General features: G+C 54.7%; 1 protein-coding gene across 3 annotated transcripts in view; it reads left to right on the top strand.

Moving 5' to 3' along the window:
- LOC113205477 (serine/arginine repetitive matrix protein 2) overlaps positions 1–18,268 on the top strand; it is a 154,692-nt gene extending 136,424 nt beyond the window's left edge. For 2 of the 3 annotated variants that reach the window (XM_052267654.1, XM_052267655.1), the window contains exons 8-20: positions 641–2,582; positions 9,533–9,860; positions 10,244–10,795; positions 10,987–14,088; positions 14,183–14,333; positions 14,408–14,535; positions 14,626–14,877; positions 14,977–15,126; positions 15,230–15,484; positions 15,577–15,829; positions 15,912–16,193; positions 16,292–16,608; positions 16,695–18,268. In XM_052267654.1, coding sequence (XP_052123614.1) covers positions 641–2,582; positions 9,533–9,860; positions 10,244–10,795; positions 10,987–14,088; positions 14,183–14,333; positions 14,408–14,535; positions 14,626–14,877; positions 14,977–15,126; positions 15,230–15,484; positions 15,577–15,829; positions 15,912–16,193; positions 16,292–16,608; positions 16,695–17,093 — 8,111 coding nt within the window. In that variant the 3' untranslated portion in view covers positions 17,094–18,268. Of the gene's footprint in view, positions 1–640; positions 2,583–9,532; positions 9,861–10,237; positions 10,796–10,986; positions 14,089–14,182; positions 14,334–14,407; positions 14,536–14,625; positions 14,878–14,976; positions 15,127–15,229; positions 15,485–15,576; positions 15,830–15,911; positions 16,194–16,291; positions 16,609–16,694 lie in introns of all 3 variants that reach the window. The other variant, XM_052267656.1, reaches the window with a different exon arrangement.
- The last annotated feature ends 278 nt before the right edge of the window (positions 18,269–18,546 follow it).

Consider the following 18,546-nt stretch of genomic DNA (forward strand, 5'->3'; position numbering starts at 1 on the left):
GCCCTGTGTGCCCCGCTGCCTCGTCGAGATGTGCGCCGGAATTTCATTTGCGCGACGTCTCGTCTCACCGCGACGGCAGCTAGCACCAACCTCCCCGTCTCTCTCTCTCCATGTCTTTCTCGCCCACTCTCTCTCTCTCTGTCTGTCTGCGTCCCGTGAATACATTGCTGGAATGCTGGTGAAATGAATTCGCTATATTATTCCCCCGTGACGCGGACCCGAGGGGCGCCGGCGGGATGACTCCTTTGATTCTACCTACCTGTGCTAATTGGAGCGGCTACCTCCACTCTCGGCTCCGCTCAGCTCTCTGTCTCTCTGTCTCTCTGTCTCTCTTTCGCCCTCTCTCTCTCTCGGCTCCGAGTTCGTTATGACGTTGATGTGCTGTGTCGTGCACTGCGAAGCGGAATGGAGGCTTTCGTGCTTAGTTCACCTCGATGTTCGAAAAGGTCACCTTCGTCAAAGTCCTACGCGGAAATGGAGAGCAAACAAATCACTCTCAACTTTTCTACGCTAACGGGATGATAGGATGCACGCTAAAGTTTCCATTCCATTTCAACAGTGTGCCCCCCGTTCTGTTCGGATGTGTGGTGTGCTTGTGCGAGGCGATGACTGACTTTTTCCCTTTTGCTTTGTGTTGCAGCCGTTCGCAGCAGCAGCAAGAGCCGCCACCGCGAGCACGTCGCCGGCAGCAAGAAGAAGTCTTCGGCCAAGGCCTCGCGCCGGCCCGCCCCCACCAAGCTCCTCTCGGAGGACCCGGCCGAGGACACTGACGGCAGCTCGTCGCGAGCCGCTGCCGCGCCGTCGCCGGCCCCGCGCTCCGCGACCGCGACCCCGCGACCCCCGCGGCCGCCGCCCCGTCGCGGTGAGCGCACCTCGGGCCGCATCCTCGAGCAGCGCGCCGCCGCACAGGCCGCGCAAGTCGCGCTCGACCGCCTCCTGGTCCCCATCCCCGCGGCCCCGCGCCAACACCGCCGCGCCAGGAGCCCGTCGTCAGACTCGGACGAGGAGCCCCTGCTACGGCTGACACTACCGGCCCCCAGCCAGCCGCCGCCCGGCGTCCTCAACAACAACGACGACGACCTCGAGCTTGACCACGAGCTCGAGTACTACGTGCGGCTGCCGTCGGACGACGAGCCTTCTGACCGCGAGTGGTGCACCACCCCGAAGCCGCTCGTGCCGGAGGAGGACAAGCAGCCCAACGGCTCGCCCACCTCGCCCACGCCCACCGAGCCCTTCCCGTCGGTCCGCAAGCCCGACGAGAAGCCCGCGCCGGAAAAGACAGACCGGCCGGAAGTAGACAAGGGAGACGCGGCGACACCCAAGTCACCCGCGTCAAAGCACCCCTCGCCCAACGGCAAGGAGGCAGAGAGCGACGACGATCTAGAGAGGAAGGAGAAGAGGAAAAAGAAGAAAAGCAAAAAGAAAAAGAAGAAAGAGGGAAGTCATAAGTCAAAGAAGAGCAGGGTCGACAGCCCCGAACCGGAGAACAAGTCCGAGCCTAAAGAAGAGAAGGAAGTAGTAGAAAAGCCAAGCTTGACCAAGGCTCAAACCACAGAGCCCGCCGTCGAGCAGCCTAAACCCTCCGAACCTGGAACACCGGTTCAAGTCAAGCTTGAGGAGTGCACCAAGAGTCCGGAAGTCACTCCAGTACCGATACCGTCTGTAAAACCGGAAGTCAAAGAAAAGACCCCGCCTCCAAAGCCAGCTACCCCAGTGCCTGCGCCGGAAACAAAACCGGAGCAGCAGCCGGAAGTAAAAGCGGAAACTCCAGCTTCGCCAAAGAAGCCGGCGGAGAAGAAGCCTAGCCCCCCGGCGCCGCTGGACCTCACCCGTGTCCAGGACGCGGCCCAGGATCCTGCCCAGGACACTGCGCAGGACGCCGACGAGGAGGACGAGGATGAACCGCGCCTAGTGCGCTGCCCCAGCGAAGAACTCGTCGAGGATGACAGCGCAAGCAGGATGGAGTGTCCCGGAGGGGCGCTGCTCAGAGACGACCGCTCAGACTCGGGGGTAGGATCGCTCCGCTGCTCTAGCAGCGAGGAGCGCTCAGGCTCCCGGTCCAGCGCCGACGAGGCCGCCTCCACCACGGCGGGCGTCCCCGTCCATGGCCTGCCCGGCCAGGGCCTCCCCGGCCAGGGTCATGGGCCGGGCCACGGCCCGGGCCACGCGCCGGGCAGGCCGCCGCACGGCATGACGGACCGCGCGCCGCCGCCGGGCCAGCACGGCCAGCACGGCGGCCAACACGGTCAGCACGGCGGCCAGCACGGCCAGCACGGCCAGCACGGCGTGTGGAGGGACCCCACCCCGCACGTGGACATCCGTCACGTGCACAGCGTGCAGCACCAGTCGCTGCTCATGTCGGCCGCCGCTCGGGGCGGTCACGGGGCGCCGGCGCCCCACGGCCCGCCGCCCCCGCCCCAGCACGCGCCGCCCCCGGGCCCCGCCTCCGCCGCCCTCGGGCTGCCCCCGGGACTAGCCTACCAGCACCTCCAGGGGCTGCCCGCCGACGCGCTCTGGAAGGCGGCCCGCGGCTTCCCGATGCTCGGCCAGCCCGACCTCGCCGCCTACGACCGACTCGCCAGGTGAGAACGCCAGCCCGCACCCCGCCGCCTGGATACTACCCTTGGATTACCAGTGTAGTGAAGTGTCTAGTGCTGTAGTGTAGTGTAGTGAGAAAGTGATGCTGCTGCTGATGATGATGATGATGCTATAGTGAAAGTGAGTGTTGCCCGTTTCTTTTGGATTATCTCTCTGCCTGCCCGGCCCTGATTTGTAAGTATGCTTTTAATTTTGTTTATCGTGGATGTCGCCGTCATGGTTCCCCAACCGTTGTCCGCCTGCCCCTCACAATAGGGCGTGTGAACTTGAGCTCAACATTTTCAGCGCGAAAAAGACTACAAATAATTTTTTTTAAAAAAACTGTTTCCATACAAAAAACTTTCTCCCCGAAAATTGCGAACGATAAGTCATACTTTTGTTCAGAAAAAAATTAAAAAATACCGTAGTGAATGGATCAAAAATACGTCAGTCAATCAAAAATACGGCAGAAAAAAAAATGTAAATACGTAACTTGTTCTTCGCGTCGCCCTGCCCGTGCGGGGCGGGGCGAGGCGCCGGTCAGAGGGGTTATCTCAGATGGGGGAGATGCCACGGCGACGACCTCGCGCCTCGCGATTGCGGAAGGGTTTTACCGGGCGATAAGGACGGTGTGGTGCGGACGAGGCGGCCCGATGTGGCGCGATTGTGACGGTGTGAACGGCCCGGCTCGGCGCGCGTGATCGGGGCGTCCGCTGGCGTTAACAGCCAATCTGGGGCCTGTCCTTGCGCCGTCAGGGAGACCGTCAGGGAGCCCGTCAGGAGCCCCGTCGGGAACACTGTCCCTGTGGGCGACGCGGGCCCCCCGTGGGACACGACGGCGAGCCGGCGAGCTGGGGGGGGACACCGCCAACAACAAGTCTCGCCGGGGAAGTGAGTGAGCGGGCTCCGAGCTTGCGCAATACCAGCCACTGCCAGCCTGGCGAGCTTGAGACCCGCGCCGCCCAAGTAGTTACGCGGACGCTGGGAGATCAAAGGCGTTAAGTCGCACTCAAGTAGGGCTGCTAAAGAAATTCTGAGTTTTATGCCTCTATTTAAAGGCACCAAAGAACCGAATGGGCGCTTTATAAATCGTGCGTTTGGCAGGTTTAGTGCCTTGTCAAGGCACTGCACCCGTCCCGTAGCACCTTTCAAAGATGCGATCAAACACCTTTGTTTTTTCCCGGCAAAGCAGAGCCGAGAGCAGAGCCCGCATGGCGGCCGGGAAATTGCCATCCGTCCGCCCATATCCGCCCTGGAACCGATAAACAATATTGACTTTTACCGTGCCTTGTGTCGGCGGTGTATCGGGACAAAAAGGGCCCTCGCCTCGCCCGGTCCGCCTCGACACGGTGACCCTTGACCCCGCGCCGTCCCCCGCGGTCTGCAGAGTGGGTACAGTCCGCCCTCGCGTTGCACGTCACGGAGTTTGGGCTCGCAAAGCGTTGCCAACGCCTAAGATGATTTCAGGGTATAATGTCAGGATTTGGGGCTAAATTGAGTGAAAGCGTCAGGAAACGTTGGCGGTGAATCGCCTTGCCACCATATGGTGCCTCGGTGGTAGCGCGTAGCGCGCCTCTCTGACAACTGTGGTGTGGCGGCGGGGACTGTTCTTTAAAATTCCCGGAAAAACTGCCGTCGTTTTCCAGGGTTTTATGGGGAAAATCGAAAGTCGCACTTTCACGACAAGTATTCGCGCCTGCAGGTAGAGCCAAATGCCCTACCCCTGAATGAGATCCTGGCTACGCACTTAAAATAACTCAAACCGGAATGTAACACCTCCCTTTTCCCGCCCTGTTCTGATCGGTTTTGTACAGGGGCACTTGCGGCACCGTTAGGCGCTGGTGGCCAAGGTCTCGCGCCTCAGTGTGTGCGTGCACTGGGTCGGGTCGTCTGGTTCGCGCGGCCGCCCCTCTTGGCCGGGGCTGTACCGCTTCAGAGTGGCCTGGTTCCGCCTGGTTCACGCCGCGGCCACTCCTTTGGTCGCGCGCCCGCACTCTTGGCCGCGACTGTACCGCACCGCCGACCTTGGCTCGCATCGGGCGGCGGGGAGGGAGGGGGGGAGTTCCCCCGGGGCCGGTGTGGAGGAGGGGAGGGGGGAGGCACCCGCTCGTCTGAGTGCGTGACTGCTCGGTTGGCTGCGGGCTGATGCCCCCCCCTCCCCCCCTTCACTTCCCCGCAGCCGTCTTCCGCGTTAGCCCATTGTTCATCTCATCTCTCTCTTATCTGGATCTCCCACGTCTGCTCGGCTCCGCTGCGGCGTGGCGCGTCTGCGTGAGCGGTTCTGGTCGGGCAGGTGCTGCGTCTGCTGAGCCGGGGGGATTTTTATTTGCACACTAAATGTGAAGGGAATAATTTTCACTGTTAAAAGCTTACAGTGATTTTCACCATGGGCTACAGTGGAAGCCCGCAGCACTGTAGCTTACGGTGAGATTGACCGTAGCTTACGGTGAGATTTAGCTTACAGTGAAATTCACCGTAAGCTACGGTGCTGCAGGCTTTCGCCGTAGCTTACGGTGAAAATCACGGTAAGCTTCTAACAGTGTTGTTTTTGTCCACCTAAAGATGGAATTTTAAGCACATCTTGAGTTTTGCATTCGGCGAGTGACAAATATGCATTTCTTTCATAGACAGCTCTGATTTTCATATGTCGACAAGATGCAAATGTGTCACTTACATGATGCAGCTTTACACGCTTTACGTGTGCTTAAGAATCCACCATATAATGGCCAAGTTTATCCTTGATAAAAAGTTCCTTGAGGTTTAGAGTGTGATGAATACGTTTTTCTGAAAAAATCGCTCTAGTGGTTTCTAGTCGTTCCTCCTGCAATATAGAACTACATATTTTCCTATGCACATTATAACGCATTTTTAATTTTTGCTGGGTTCTAATATCGCTGCCATAACGAACCGGTTTTGCACTGACCGCCGTCCTTTGCTATAAACATCGAAACAATAGGCGAGGGGATTCCGCGCGGAAACGAAACCGAAACGGGAACGTAAAGAATAAAAATATATATACACAGCGACAGCGGCCGCTCTTCCTCTTGCGCACTGATTGGTCTCCGGTGACGTCAGCGTCGGGGCCAGTGGCCTGTCACAGAGAGTGTCATCTTCTGATTTATTCGTGATGTTTGTCCTACCCCCCTCCCCCACTCCCTCGCTCGCTCCCGCGGTTGACAGCTGGGCTGAGCTCGAGCCAGTTCGCTGGACCCTTTATCCATCCACTCGTTCATCATCCAATTTATTTATTTGGGGCCCTTCCATAAATGGGTTACACCCGTAAAATTGTGTGCATGAATCATCAGTGGGGGTAATACTTAAAAAAAAATATTTTCAAGGACGACAAAATTTAAGAACTGGCTATGCAATTTCTGAACTATGCAATTTCTGAACTATTGCATTGTTTTGTCGACGTCATAAGCAGTACGGTTACGCACTTTACAAGGGTCCGGTAGGCTATCCAGGGCTGCCTGAAGCGCTGGCGCCTGCGTTAGAGGGGTGGACGACTCGAATTTTGGTATACATCGGAGTGCAAGTATACAGAGTACGCGGGAGTACGATAATTTTGCATTAACCATATTTCGTGGTGCTCCCTGGATTATCAATACGATGGTCGCTACAACCAATATTTTCTGGGTGCGCAGTGTCCTCCTGGAGGACTAACAAATGTGCGGATCTTAGTCGGGTTCATGATGTCAGAAGCCTCATTTATATTCCCGTTTTCGTTCAGTCTGGGTGATGCTTGACTCGGTCGAGGAACGCACCACTGGACCACTGGACAAACTTTCGTGAGTAGCTTATCTTTAACGCTCAACCTTCAGGGAGTGAAAAGGTTCGATTTGATTCTAAACCCTCGCTTGCCAAAGCCTGTTCCAAAGCTGTTCCTGAATCATGTAGACTTGCTCTCTCCTGTAGGCTATTTCGAAAAACTGCATAGTAGAGAAACGAAAACACCAGTCGTGCTAGGATATAGGATCTGCACATGAGAAACTGTCACGCCGGGTTGAGCTGGTACTAACTCTAACCTGTATAGGTCTAAAGAGAATCAGGCTGAAAATCTGCCATCTGCCAGATGCACGAAGCAGAGCGGCGTCCGTGACACCATCTGTTTATCCAGAAATAGCCTACTGTATGTCACTGAGTGTCAGAACTGCCCAGGGCGTTCTTTGCATATCAGAGTCCTCCTTGTCGCACATCTCATCTGCCTGTGAACCACGCTTGTAAGGTATTTTTGGAGCATATGGGGGGGTGCATTCGGGTGCACATGGCGCCACATGACCTCGGGCTACGTTCAAGCTCCGTACACATTTTTAAACCTTAAGTTGTCATACGGGAGCTTGACAAGTCTGGGCGCCTGCGGTTGGGCAAAGCGGTAGCCATCGTAGTGCTTGCACTGGTTGCCCTATCCTCGCGTTGTCAGGCGTCGAGGGCTGGGCCTGATTGTTCATGAGAGAGAGAGAGAGAGAAAGCGCGCGTGCTCTGCAAATGTTTGTCTCCTACTCCACCCTCCGGCCCTCCGAGCGCAACGCAATACGTACTAAATACACACCGCTTCAGTCAGCGTCACTGTCTGTGGTCAAGCCCGGCGTGGCTCGGCGGAAGTGCCTCAGGGACCGGTAACTTAACCAAGATTTCGTTGAATTTCTTACGTTTCACGCTGCGTTACGTAACTTGTAACGTAAAGTTCGATTGGCATGTAACGTAAGTAGATTGTAACGGATGATATGGAACCTGCAGTGTTACATCAAACTAACACGCGTTATCTCTTTAAATATTAGGCTCTTGCTGTGCAGGGTTTTCGCAGGTTTCCCCGTTCTGTTTTCGTTCCTCAATGAGCTAAGTTGACATATAACGGTCTCGCATAAGTCACCCACGATACACTGGAAAAACTAACGTCACGTGCGTCACGTTTCTTTGACGCACTCTCAGAAGAGAACGTTTCCTATGATGCACTCCCCTTGTGATGCCCCCCTATTCATTTACATATAGAGTAAAGTGCATCAAGGAACGTTCTCGTCCGAGAGTGCATCAGGAAACGTGATGCACGTCACAGCAGTTTTCCCAGTGTATATCCATCTATCCACGCCCGCGCTCCACGCCCCCCACTGTAGACGAGCCTTTGCCGGCTGCGCGCGCTGCGGCGGTGCATGGCTGCGACCCAGACGGTATTTGTTCATTGAAGTTGAAGTCTGTCCCTCGCAGGCCGTCGAGTGCCGTCGGGTGACGAGCCCGCGAGCGAGTTGGGCGGGCGCGGGCGCTGCGCTGCGTCGTCATTGGCATGCGATCTCATCTCGCGAACTTTGCTCTGGGAACGCGTGTGTTTGTTGTGTGTTTGTGTGCCGAAGCTGCGGGGCGGGGCGGAGCCGGTGTAGCGTGATGCGGGTGACTCTCTTGTCTGTGTGTGTGTGTGTGCGCGCGCGCGCGTCAACGAGCGAACGGCGTTGGAAACTACCACTTCTGCTTGGAAACCAACCGAGCAGTATTAACTTTTACCGCGTGCAGTTTTAGTTGACTCTCCGCGAGATAACGAAACACGTGCAAGACGACGATGTCTTTGCGCGTCGAGTCGTGGGAGAAATAATAGCTTATTTGAATGTGGTCGCGTGGTTCTGGACTGTGAAACGTAACTGTCCAGTTTTCTTCCCTGTTCGCCCCCTCCCCGCCCCTCCCCGATCCGCGTCGAATGTGTCTCATGGTTTGGTTGCGCACCGCAAAAACTGGGCCGCGTAGCGGAGTGACGGGGAGGAGGGGGAGGGGAGGGGGATCCAGTCAAGCGGGATAAACGTTCCTGCCGAGCGGGTCCGTGCGATCGTGTGGAGAGGCGGAGCGCAGCCCTGGCGCCACGCCACGCCGCGCCACGCCACGCCACGCCACGCCACGCCGCGCCACGCCACGCCCAACCGGTCTGCCGACTGCTGCCGCTCCGAGCTCTCGCCAGGGGGCAGCACCGGTCGGTCGGGCAGGAGGAGGCGCGGCGGCGGCGCGCGGCAGTGCGTGCGTGTGGTCAGGAGCGGGACTGCAGCGCAGGGTGCGGCGGGAGGAGGCCGACCGCCGATGCCAGCACGCGATCCGCACCTTGCACTGCAAAAAGTGGCAGTACATCTTTGAAAAATGATGCCCGAGAAAATGTTGACGTAACATCATCCGCTCTCCATAATTTTCTTATCGTGTGTACCAGGCGGCCGATTCGGCCCGCCCACTCACAGACAACGAACGGTTTATTTTGATTCTAGGAAATTTGAGGTAGAGGAACTTTTTAATTCGAAGAGATTTTCGTTCACTCGAGGAACAATGGCCGCGGAAGTTTTCCTTGAATTTAAGGCAAAAGTTTCATTAACCTCTATTTAGGTCAAAATTTCCTGGGACCAAAGAGCCCGGCATTTTCCGAGTGCGCATTTGTAGCACTAGAAGGTTCGTGGCGCACACACGCAGGTTCGCTAGGTTCGCCTAATGTCCCTGACCATTGCGCGCAACGGTCTCAACGAGTAGGCCGCGCCTCATGGCCCCGTGCGAGCATGCAACCCGTCTGCACGCCTGCGCGCGGTACAGTCTAACCAGAAGCTGCGCGGCTGAGAACGCTCACACCAGCTGCCACTGTGAAAATCGAATCAGCCGCCTGACACGCGCGAGTGAGTGCGGCTGCTTTTGTTTTTCACTTTACTAGATACAGTACAGCTGGTGTGAACTGAAGCCCGACCCCACTGACATGCGGCGACATTCCATGTAAACGATCTTATTAGAAATGGGTGTGACTATGTCATTTCTCTTTGGTGTTATATCCACCCTCCTGTTTTGTGTGCTTTTTATCGAGCAGACTGTCACATGTTATGTAAATTTAGAGGGGGGGGGAGGCTGGAACTTTATCTGGGCCGATAGGCATCAGCAGCAGCGTCAGCATCAGTCCCCCTTGTCTTGCGTTGCGTTCGGATGACCTTGACCCAAATTGTTTCCGCAGAGAACACCGCGAGCGCGAGGAGAAGGCCCGCAAGGAGCAGCAGCGCGAGGCGGCCGCCCGGACGGACGCGCACCGCGAGCAGCAACACCAGCAGCAGCAGCAACACCAACAGCAGCAGCAGCAGCAGCAACACCAGCAGAACCAGCAGAGGGAGCTCAGGGAGCGGGAACTGCAGGCACGTGAGACTCAGGAGCAGGACACGGAGAAAAAGCAGGAGCTAGAGAGGTGCGCCTCGGAGGAGCGCGACAGGATACAGGCGCAGCTCGCCGCGGAGCGGGCCGTGCACAAGCACTTCGAGGAGTCGCTGCAGAGGCTGGCCCAGCAGAAGGTGCGTCCGCCCACCGGCCGGCCCGGGCCGAGGCCTATACCGTCATATTCACTTGCATAAAAAAAATGGATCACTCAACAATAATAACCTGTTGTAAACTCTTCTCTTACGGCTATCCTCTCTAACTCCCCCTTTCTCTCCGTTTCGTCTGTGCGCCAATAACATCTAACGCCACAAACCCATCATCTCCTTCATTACTAACAAGCCTTCTTCGCCTCTCGTCCGTGGTTATGGGATATACTGGATTTGAATTTATTCTTTTAAAATATTTTTTTTAAAATTATGTTTCAATACAAGCAGCAATTTATTTTGATTTGTTTCTTTGCTGCTTTCCTCCCTCAATGGCTCACATTGTCTGACCTCGCCCCGCCCTCTGCCTGCAGAACGCCGCCGATCGCAGTTGGATCGGGTCTCTGGGTAATCGTGGCCCCCCGGGTCCGCCCGGGCCGCAGGGCCCCGGCCCCCAGGGCGCCGGCCCCACCGCGGCCGAGCGCGACCAGCGCGATGAGCGTGACCAGCGCGACCAGCGCCCGCCCTCGGGGGGCGCCGGACCCGCGCAGCATGCGCAGCACCAGCCGCCGGCCTCGCTCGCCAGCTTGCAGGCCCAGGCACAGGCGCAGGCCCAGGCGCAGGCCCAGGCGCTCGCGCAGCTGCCCAACATCCCCGGGCTGAGCATCCTGCACCAGCAGGCCCTGGCGGCCGCGGCCCAGCAGCAGCACCAGCACCAGCAGCAACAACAGCAGCGCTTCCACGAGGACCAGCGGCGGCTCATCGAGCAGCAGCAGCGGCTCGTGCAGCAGGACCAGCAGAAGCGGCTGCTGGAGGAGCAGCAGCGGCAGGCGCGAGTGCAGCCGGTGCAGCCGCAAGCCCAGCGCGCGCCGCAGCCGCCACCAAGGCCGTCGCCGTCCTCCTTCTACGCACAGCCCCCCATCAAGGTACGTTTGTGTGCTGGTCACATTTAAATTTTATGTCAACATTGGACCTTTCAGGTAGAAAATTAAATTTTGAATTTTATTAAATGGTTTACAAATGAGTGAAAATCATAGTTGAGCATAAATAAATGCTTTTAAAATTCATGAAGAGGTAACCTACAGTTGTTGGAATGAATGGTGATTGCTTGTTGCAGGTTCCTCGCCGCTCCCCAGGCCCGGGCGTGCGATCGCCGCAGCCCACCCCGGCGCACGGCGGCCCGGGCGCGGCCCACGGCCAGTCCAGGGCCGAGGTGAAGGCCGAGTCTAAGCCCACCGCCTCCCCCGGCCCCGGCCAGTCCCCGGGCCCCGCTCCTAGTCCGTCATCGGCCCCTAGTCTCCACGTCGGCCACCCCCTGACGCACCCCGGGCTGCACCCCGGCCTGTCGCTGCCCGGCCTGCCCAAGGGCGAGCCCAGCTTCAGCCTGTACCCGGGCTACCCGACCGCCTACCTGCCGCCGGGCAGCCTGCCCGCTGGCTTCAACGCCCACGACCCCCTGGCCATGGCTCGCAGGAACGAGCAGATCAACAAGCTGCTCCGCGAGCAGGGCCAGGGCCAGGATCAGGGCTCTGTGATCGTCAAGGCCGAGGCCAAGAGCCCACGGCCGCCCGCCAGCTCGCCCACGCCCTACAGGCAGAGCAACCTCCAGGCCTCGCCCCAGGGACACGCCCCATCTAGTCAGGTCGCGTCGGCTCCGCCCGCGCGCCACCAACCCCCCGCCCCCCACCCTGGGCCGCCGCAGCCGCGGCAGTCCCCGGACCAGCACCAGCCCGCGCACCTGCAGCTGCAGCGCGGCACCGGCCGCCCCAGCGGCGTGTCCGGGCCCGCCTACTCAGTCACCTCCTTCCTGCCGCACGGCGGCCAGCCGCACGGCACCGCGCCCGCCCCGGTGGCGCGGCAGCGCCCCACCGCCAGCCCGGCGCCCTCCACCATCTACGGCAAGCCCAGCCGCGCCGAGCCGCGCGCGCCCAGCCCGCAGGACAGGCCCATCTCCCTCACCACCCGCGGCCCGGCCATGCAATCGCCGTACCAGCCGCTGTCGCAGCCGCTGCTCGACCCGAAGAGCGAGTCCAAGCAGCAGTACGCCTACCAGCAGCCGCAGCACCAGCCGCAGGCGGCGCACCACGGCGCTCACCACGGCGCCCACCACGCGGCGCTGCACGGCGCGCACCACGCGGCGCACGGCAAGCCGCCCACGCCGCACTACAACGCGTCCACGCCGGGCCAGTCTCCGGGGCTGCCGCTGCCCGCGCCCAGCCCGCGGGGCACCACGCCCTCGCCGCACCAGACCCAGATGCAGACGCAGCCGCTCGACCTGGCCGGCGGCGACAAGGGCGACAAGTCGTACCCGGCCAACTCGCCCAACAAGAGGAGGAGCCCCTTCCAGCCGCCCGTGGCCGACAAGAAGCCGCGCCTGGACCACCAGCAGATGGCCCTGCAGATGGCCATGCAGATGCCTCAGCACCAGCTGCTGCTGGGGCCGCCCCTGCCCATGCACTTCGCCGGGCTGGCCCCGCAAGGCATGGCATCGGGCTACCCCATGCCGCCCTCACTGCACAACAGGAGCCCCATGAGCCCGCCCAGCAACCCCAGGGCGAGCCCGGTGAGCCCAGGCCACCCCAGGGCGAGTCCAGTCAGCCCGGGCCACCCCAGGGCGAGCCCGTCCAGGATGAGCCCCTCCATGAGCCCGTCCATGGCGCTGCACCAGCCACAGCCGCAGTCTAGCCCCCGCGCTAGCCCGCGACCCAACCCCAGCCTGGGGCCCAGCCCCAACCCGCTGCTGTGCAACGCGCCCACCACCCTGCAGACGGCGCTGAGCCCGCCTCCGCCGCCTCAGAGGGTGCCGTCCACGGGGCCCGGTCCAGGACCTGGCCACGGCCCCGGGCCCGGGCGCAGTCCTGTCCCGGCCGCCTCTCCCGGAGGCCAGGCACCGGCTCAGTCCACACAGGCACTCACGTCGCCGTCCATGTCGCCAATGCCGCATTCGCATTCGCATTTTCACTCTCTCGGGGCGCCCCCTGCTAGTCCGATGAGGTCGGCTGAAGTCGGCCAAGTCAGTCCCTCGCCGTTCCTGCACTCCTCTGCGCCAACGCTTTCACCCGCCCTGAGAGATGCGCCCGCTGCTCCGCCCTCCATGCCGTTAGCTGCACCGCCAGCTACACCTCCAGCTGCACCGCCAGCTGCACCGCCTGCACCTCCCGCCGCATCTGCATCCCCCTCGCTACCCCAGCCCGCCCCAGCCCCTAACGCCCCCGCACCCACCCCGGCGCCAGCTGCACCCGCTGCGCCACCAACCCCCGCCGCTCCCGCGCCGTCGGCCGGGGGCGTGCACAAGCTCAAGAAGGCCTGGCTGCAGCGCCACTCCGGCGAGGACGCCGAGGACACGAGCGGCACGGTGGGCAGCGGCAGCTGCGTCACCCTGCCCATCCCGCTCAACAAGCCAGTCGTCCCGCAGAGGACGGTCTCGTCCATTAGCATAGGCTCCATGGCGGTCAACAGCATCAACCGCACGACCAAGGAAAAAAAGGACAAGGATCACCCAAACGCCAAGACCCCCCGGAAGGCGCCAAAGGATGCCGGGTTCGGGGCCGGGGGGGCAGCAGGAGCCAACGGGCGAGGACTTGACAACAACTCGTCGAGCTCGGAAGCCGAAGTGAAAGCCTCTCCCCCGCCGAGGCGATCCCCAAAGACCAAGGGGAGGAAGACTGCCGCGACCAACCGGCGGCAGGCTCGGAAGACGGCCACAGTGAGGTCCTATTCCGAGAGTGGCTCCGAGTCAGACAAGGATTCAGCGTCGGGAACAGAAAGGGACAAGGACAGCGAGCAGGACAGGGACAGCACCGGGGGAGGCGCAGGGTCGGCAGGGGGCGCCACGGCCCCCTCTAAGAAGAGCACTCACGGTTCAGGCACGGCGTCGGGGGACTCCGGGGCCAAGGGGCGCAAAAGGGGTCGGCGTCCCAAGTCAAAAAACGGGGAAGATGAGGGCGGCAGGTCGAAGCGCGCACGGGAGCCTTTTTTTAAGAAGCCGCCGGTCCCCGTACTGAAGCGGACCGGCGAGTCATTCCTTCAGGACGGTGCGTGCTTCGAGGTGGCGCCCAGGCTGGCTAAGTGCCGTGAGTGCAGGTGGACCCCACACCAGCGATCCAAGAACATGCCCAATATCTTCTGCCGCTTTTACGCTTTCCGCAAGCTGCGGTACACCAAGAGCGGACAGCTGGCCATTGCTGGCTTCTCCAACCCTTACGAAGACTGTTCAGAGGTAAGGCGAGGGCCTGCTCCTTCTGAGGTTTTCGATCCGGATGTACTCATTGTTATGTGTTTTGTGTAACACCATGGTGTGTCTCTTGTTACAGGATGATCTGAGGCTGTGGGTCGCCCAGCCAGAGAATCCGCCAGGTGGCTTTGATGTGGAGATGTCTCGCTTTCTCCTAACTCAAATTGGCGACCAGTTCTGTGATTTACTTTTGCAAGAAGCAGAGGCACAAAGCATGCATGTAGGAGATGGTGAGTGTCCTTTGGACTTGAAGTCAGTGGTTCATATATTTTATTCATTTACTAACTCAAACAAATTATTTCAGGAAAAATTGCATGGAAGCGAGTTGTACAAGGTGTGCGTGAGATGTGTGATGTATGTGAGACAACCCTTTTCAATTACCACTGGGCCTGTGCTAAGTGTGGTTTTGTCGTGTGTTTGGATTGTTATAAGGTACGTTCTAATCTGATCTCCATAATAGTCTCGCTCTCTTATACAGTATTCTTAATTTTACTTACCATATTTTTTCTTTCCTCCCTTTAGTGTACTGTTCCTGTAGACCCAGAGTTAATGTCAGAAACGGGCAGTGACAAGGAGAGAGATTTTAGAGGATGGCTGTTCTGCACAAATAGACAAGCTCATGAGCAGTCAAAGCTTATGCTCACACAAATTATAGCTGCTGATACAATGATGAAGTTAGCCAAACGTGTGCATCAAGTGCGCGCTCTCTTTGGTATTGCCCAGAACTGTGGTTGTCCATTTAGTTTTGTAAAACCTACAAATGGATTAAATAAGGTAACTATTTTTATATTGTTTAGATGATCAGTGTGTCATTCTGTCATTCAGCCAAGTAAATTTCTTGCTCAAACTTCATTTTTACTTGCTCCCTTGCAGGATTTGCTAAGAGTACTGACTGAGTCCAAACCTGTGAATGGTGTTGTCAAAACAGAACAGAATGGGTGCAAGGCTGATGAGAACAAGAACTCGCCTCTGAATTGGCTTGCTGACCTGGCACTACAGGGAAATGACAAGTCCGAGAAGGATGTAAGTTCATGTTTTTGTTGTTGTTATTTTGCCCTTATTTGATCATACAACTCTACCTACATCATCATTTACTTAATCTAATAACAAATATTAATATTTTCAGGTGATCTCAAATCTTGTAGCTGTAAAGGAGGAAGGAGACAAAGAAAATGGTGCAGGGCCATCAGGACTAAACGAGTTGAGATATTTTGTTCGAAGATACAAAGAAGGACTGATTAGAAATGACTTACCTTTAAGAATTATGACGCTAACTGATAGTCAAGCTTTTTATCCTGATGTAAAACATATATGGCTCTGTGATGGAAAGCTCCTGAGACTCACTGATCCATTGAATCCTTCAAATTATCGTATATTCCAGGTATAATTTTGTATTTTATTTTTATTTTTTAATTATTTTTTTGTTAACCTTTCTGCTTGGCCTGATTATAATATTGCTCTTTCTTCACTTAGGATCAATGGAAACGTGGCCAACCTGTGATAGTTAGTGAAGTTTCAAAAATGCTGGATATGAATCTCTGGCATCCAGATTCATTCAATCATGACTTTGGTGATGAAAGAAATGATCTCATCAATTGTCTCAATGGCTCTGTAGTTCCTAACCAACCCATGAAGAAGTTTTGGGAAGGCTTTGAGCACACAAGCAAACGCCTTAAGGATGAAAAAGGAAATTCTATGCTTTTAAAAATTAAAGACTGGCCTGCAGGTAAATGTTATTCAGATATAATTGGCACTATCAACTTTTAACTATTAAAAGTTCAAATTCATTAATTTTGGTTTGTTTACAGGAGAAGACTTTGCCGAGCATATGCCGTCACGTTTTTCTGACTTAATGGGTGTTCTTCCTCTCTCTGAGTACACCCACCGTACTGGAAGACTGAACCTTGCCACCAGGCTGCCAGAATGCTTCGTACGCCCAGACTTGGGACCCAAGATGTACACTGCATATGGCTCCGCTGCGTATGCTAATAAAGGCACTACCAATTTACACCTTGACATATCAGATGCTGTGAATGTCATGGTGTATGTTGGCATACCAAAAGATAGTGACAGTGATGATTATATCAAAGGTATGGATGAAATTTCTGTTCACATTATGTTTTTAATAATGGAAATTCTTCTAGTCTCAATTCAAACAATGTTTTTTTTTTTGTGTTCTTTTTTGCAGAGGCATATCGTGCTATTGATGAGGCAGGATGTGACATACTCACACGTAGAAGAGTGAGAGAGAGGGGAGAGCTCCCTGGTGCGCTCTGGCACATTTATCATGCACGAGATGCTGACAAGATCAGAGATCTTCTCAACAAAGTTGCTCAGGAGAAAGGCCAAGTGCTTCCACCACACCACGATCCAATTTATGACCAATCCTGGTATTTGGATGGCCCTCTCCGTGAACGGCTTTACAAGGAATATCAAGTTGAAGGCTATGCTATTGTTCAATGCCAAGGAGATGCTGTATTCATTCCAGCTGGAGCTCCTCACCAGGTAACTTCCAAAATTCTAATATTGCTTTGTAATTGTCCTTTCACTTAATTATTCGAAAGTATAATTTAAATATGTTTGGTTTCCAGGTTCGAAACTTGCACAACTGTATAAAAGTTGCTGAAGATTTTGTTTCACCTGAAAATGTGTACCATTGTTTCCATCTAACTCAAGAGCTACGTATGCTGTCCTCTGACACTAACACCAATCATGAAGATAAACTCCAAATCAAGAACATTCTTTATCATGCTGTGAAAGATTCTCTCTCTGTGCTCAGTAATGTGGCAGGCCTCATAAGTGAGCCAGAAGGTTATGACCTTCCTTTTTATATTCCCCCTGTAAAACAGGAAAAGGAAAAGGACAAACAGGAAGAAAAGGAAGATAAAGAAAATGACAAAGACAAAGAGAATAAAGATGAGGATAGGAATCACAAGGATGACACCACAACCAATGGTGACATAACTATTAAAAAGGAACCAGAGCCATAAAATTGTACATTGATCTGTGTGCTTTCTTCAGCTGGTCCTTGTTAGGAATTCAATTTTATCATGATATGTTTAAAATTCTGTTCAAATAGTTTGTGTGAATTGTTTCATATAGGCTTTGCATGTAAATATGTAATTTAGGTAAAGACTTCTTCTATAATGTATTATTTATTTGTTATGTTTTTCCCTGAGGTGAAAGGAGAGATGAGTCCTCCTTTGCTAGCCAGGCTATGCAGTATAAGGTGACACATCTATCCATTCCATAAGCTGATGTTCTCAGTCTCTGACTAAAGAATATTGTTGATCTCACTAATTATAAATCTTTATTTTAAATGGCCACAGGCCAGTTTGTTAGTATTCATTGTATTTAATTGGGTAATCCCCATAAAGTCTATTTTATTTCATTTGTGGCTTTTCAACATTATTGTTACCAGAACTAGCTTATGCTTATTTGTGTTTCAGATTCTTTTTGTTTGTCCCTTCCCCTCATGTACATTTACATTGTTCCATTTTCCTTTCTCTTTGTACTATTAAACCTTTGTGAGTGTATTTAGTTGTATATAAGATCTTCAGGTTATATCAACTATCAAAATTATTTATTTATACTGTACCTAACTGTAAGTAGTGATTCGAATTAAATGAAGTGCCAATATGAGTGCTTTAGCAAAAAATTCTCTACAAACCTGTATTCCTTTTGTACATAGCATTGCATGTTGGCTGGCATTTCCAGTGTAGCAAAAGCAAACATGTAATTATGTTTAACATTATTGTAAATTCTTGTTGAGAAAGCTTTCTGTGTAACCAAAGCCATATTCAAGCTAGAAAATCCTGTCTGTTTTAATTTTAAGAATCAATATGTTGTTTTTTTTTCTGTTTTATCATCTTGTTATCTGATCTCATGGGGAAGTAGTTGCCAATAGTATCACATCCCCAGTTTAATACCAGTGCTATGGCTTAGTAAGAATACTAACATCTTTTTATTTACGTTCAGTTGAGTCATTTTTTCTATGAATGATGTGAACGAATGTTAAAAGTCGTTTGATTGTGATGGTCGTTAGCAAGTCATTATAAGTTGTGTACAGTACAAGTTGTATTTAAATCTGATTTCCTTTTTTTTTTTTACTATGTATGTTTTAGAAGTTATGGATGGATAAGTAAATCTTTATTCTATAAAATTAGCAAGCGAATTTCACTAATTTTAACCGCCCCCTCATCAACACTTATTCAACAGGGCAAGCCTAAAGAGTCAATCCATTTGTAATTCTATTAAATATTTGGAAAAGGGGGAGGGGGGGGGACATAGCAGGTGAATCAGACTTTTTGCTGCACTTTCGTGTAGTTGAGTTGAGAGACCTGCTTGATGCAGATGATCTCACAAGACAGACGCCAATATGTTACTTGTCACTCAGGCAGAAATAGTGTTGACTGCATTTGCATAAGCAATTTTTTGTTGGAC

Source organism: Frankliniella occidentalis, unplaced genomic scaffold, assembly GCF_000697945.3.
Source record: "Frankliniella occidentalis isolate FOCC.00 unplaced genomic scaffold, Focc_3.1 Scaffold56, whole genome shotgun sequence".
Classification (NCBI taxonomy): Eukaryota; Metazoa; Arthropoda; class Insecta; order Thysanoptera; family Thripidae; genus Frankliniella; species Frankliniella occidentalis.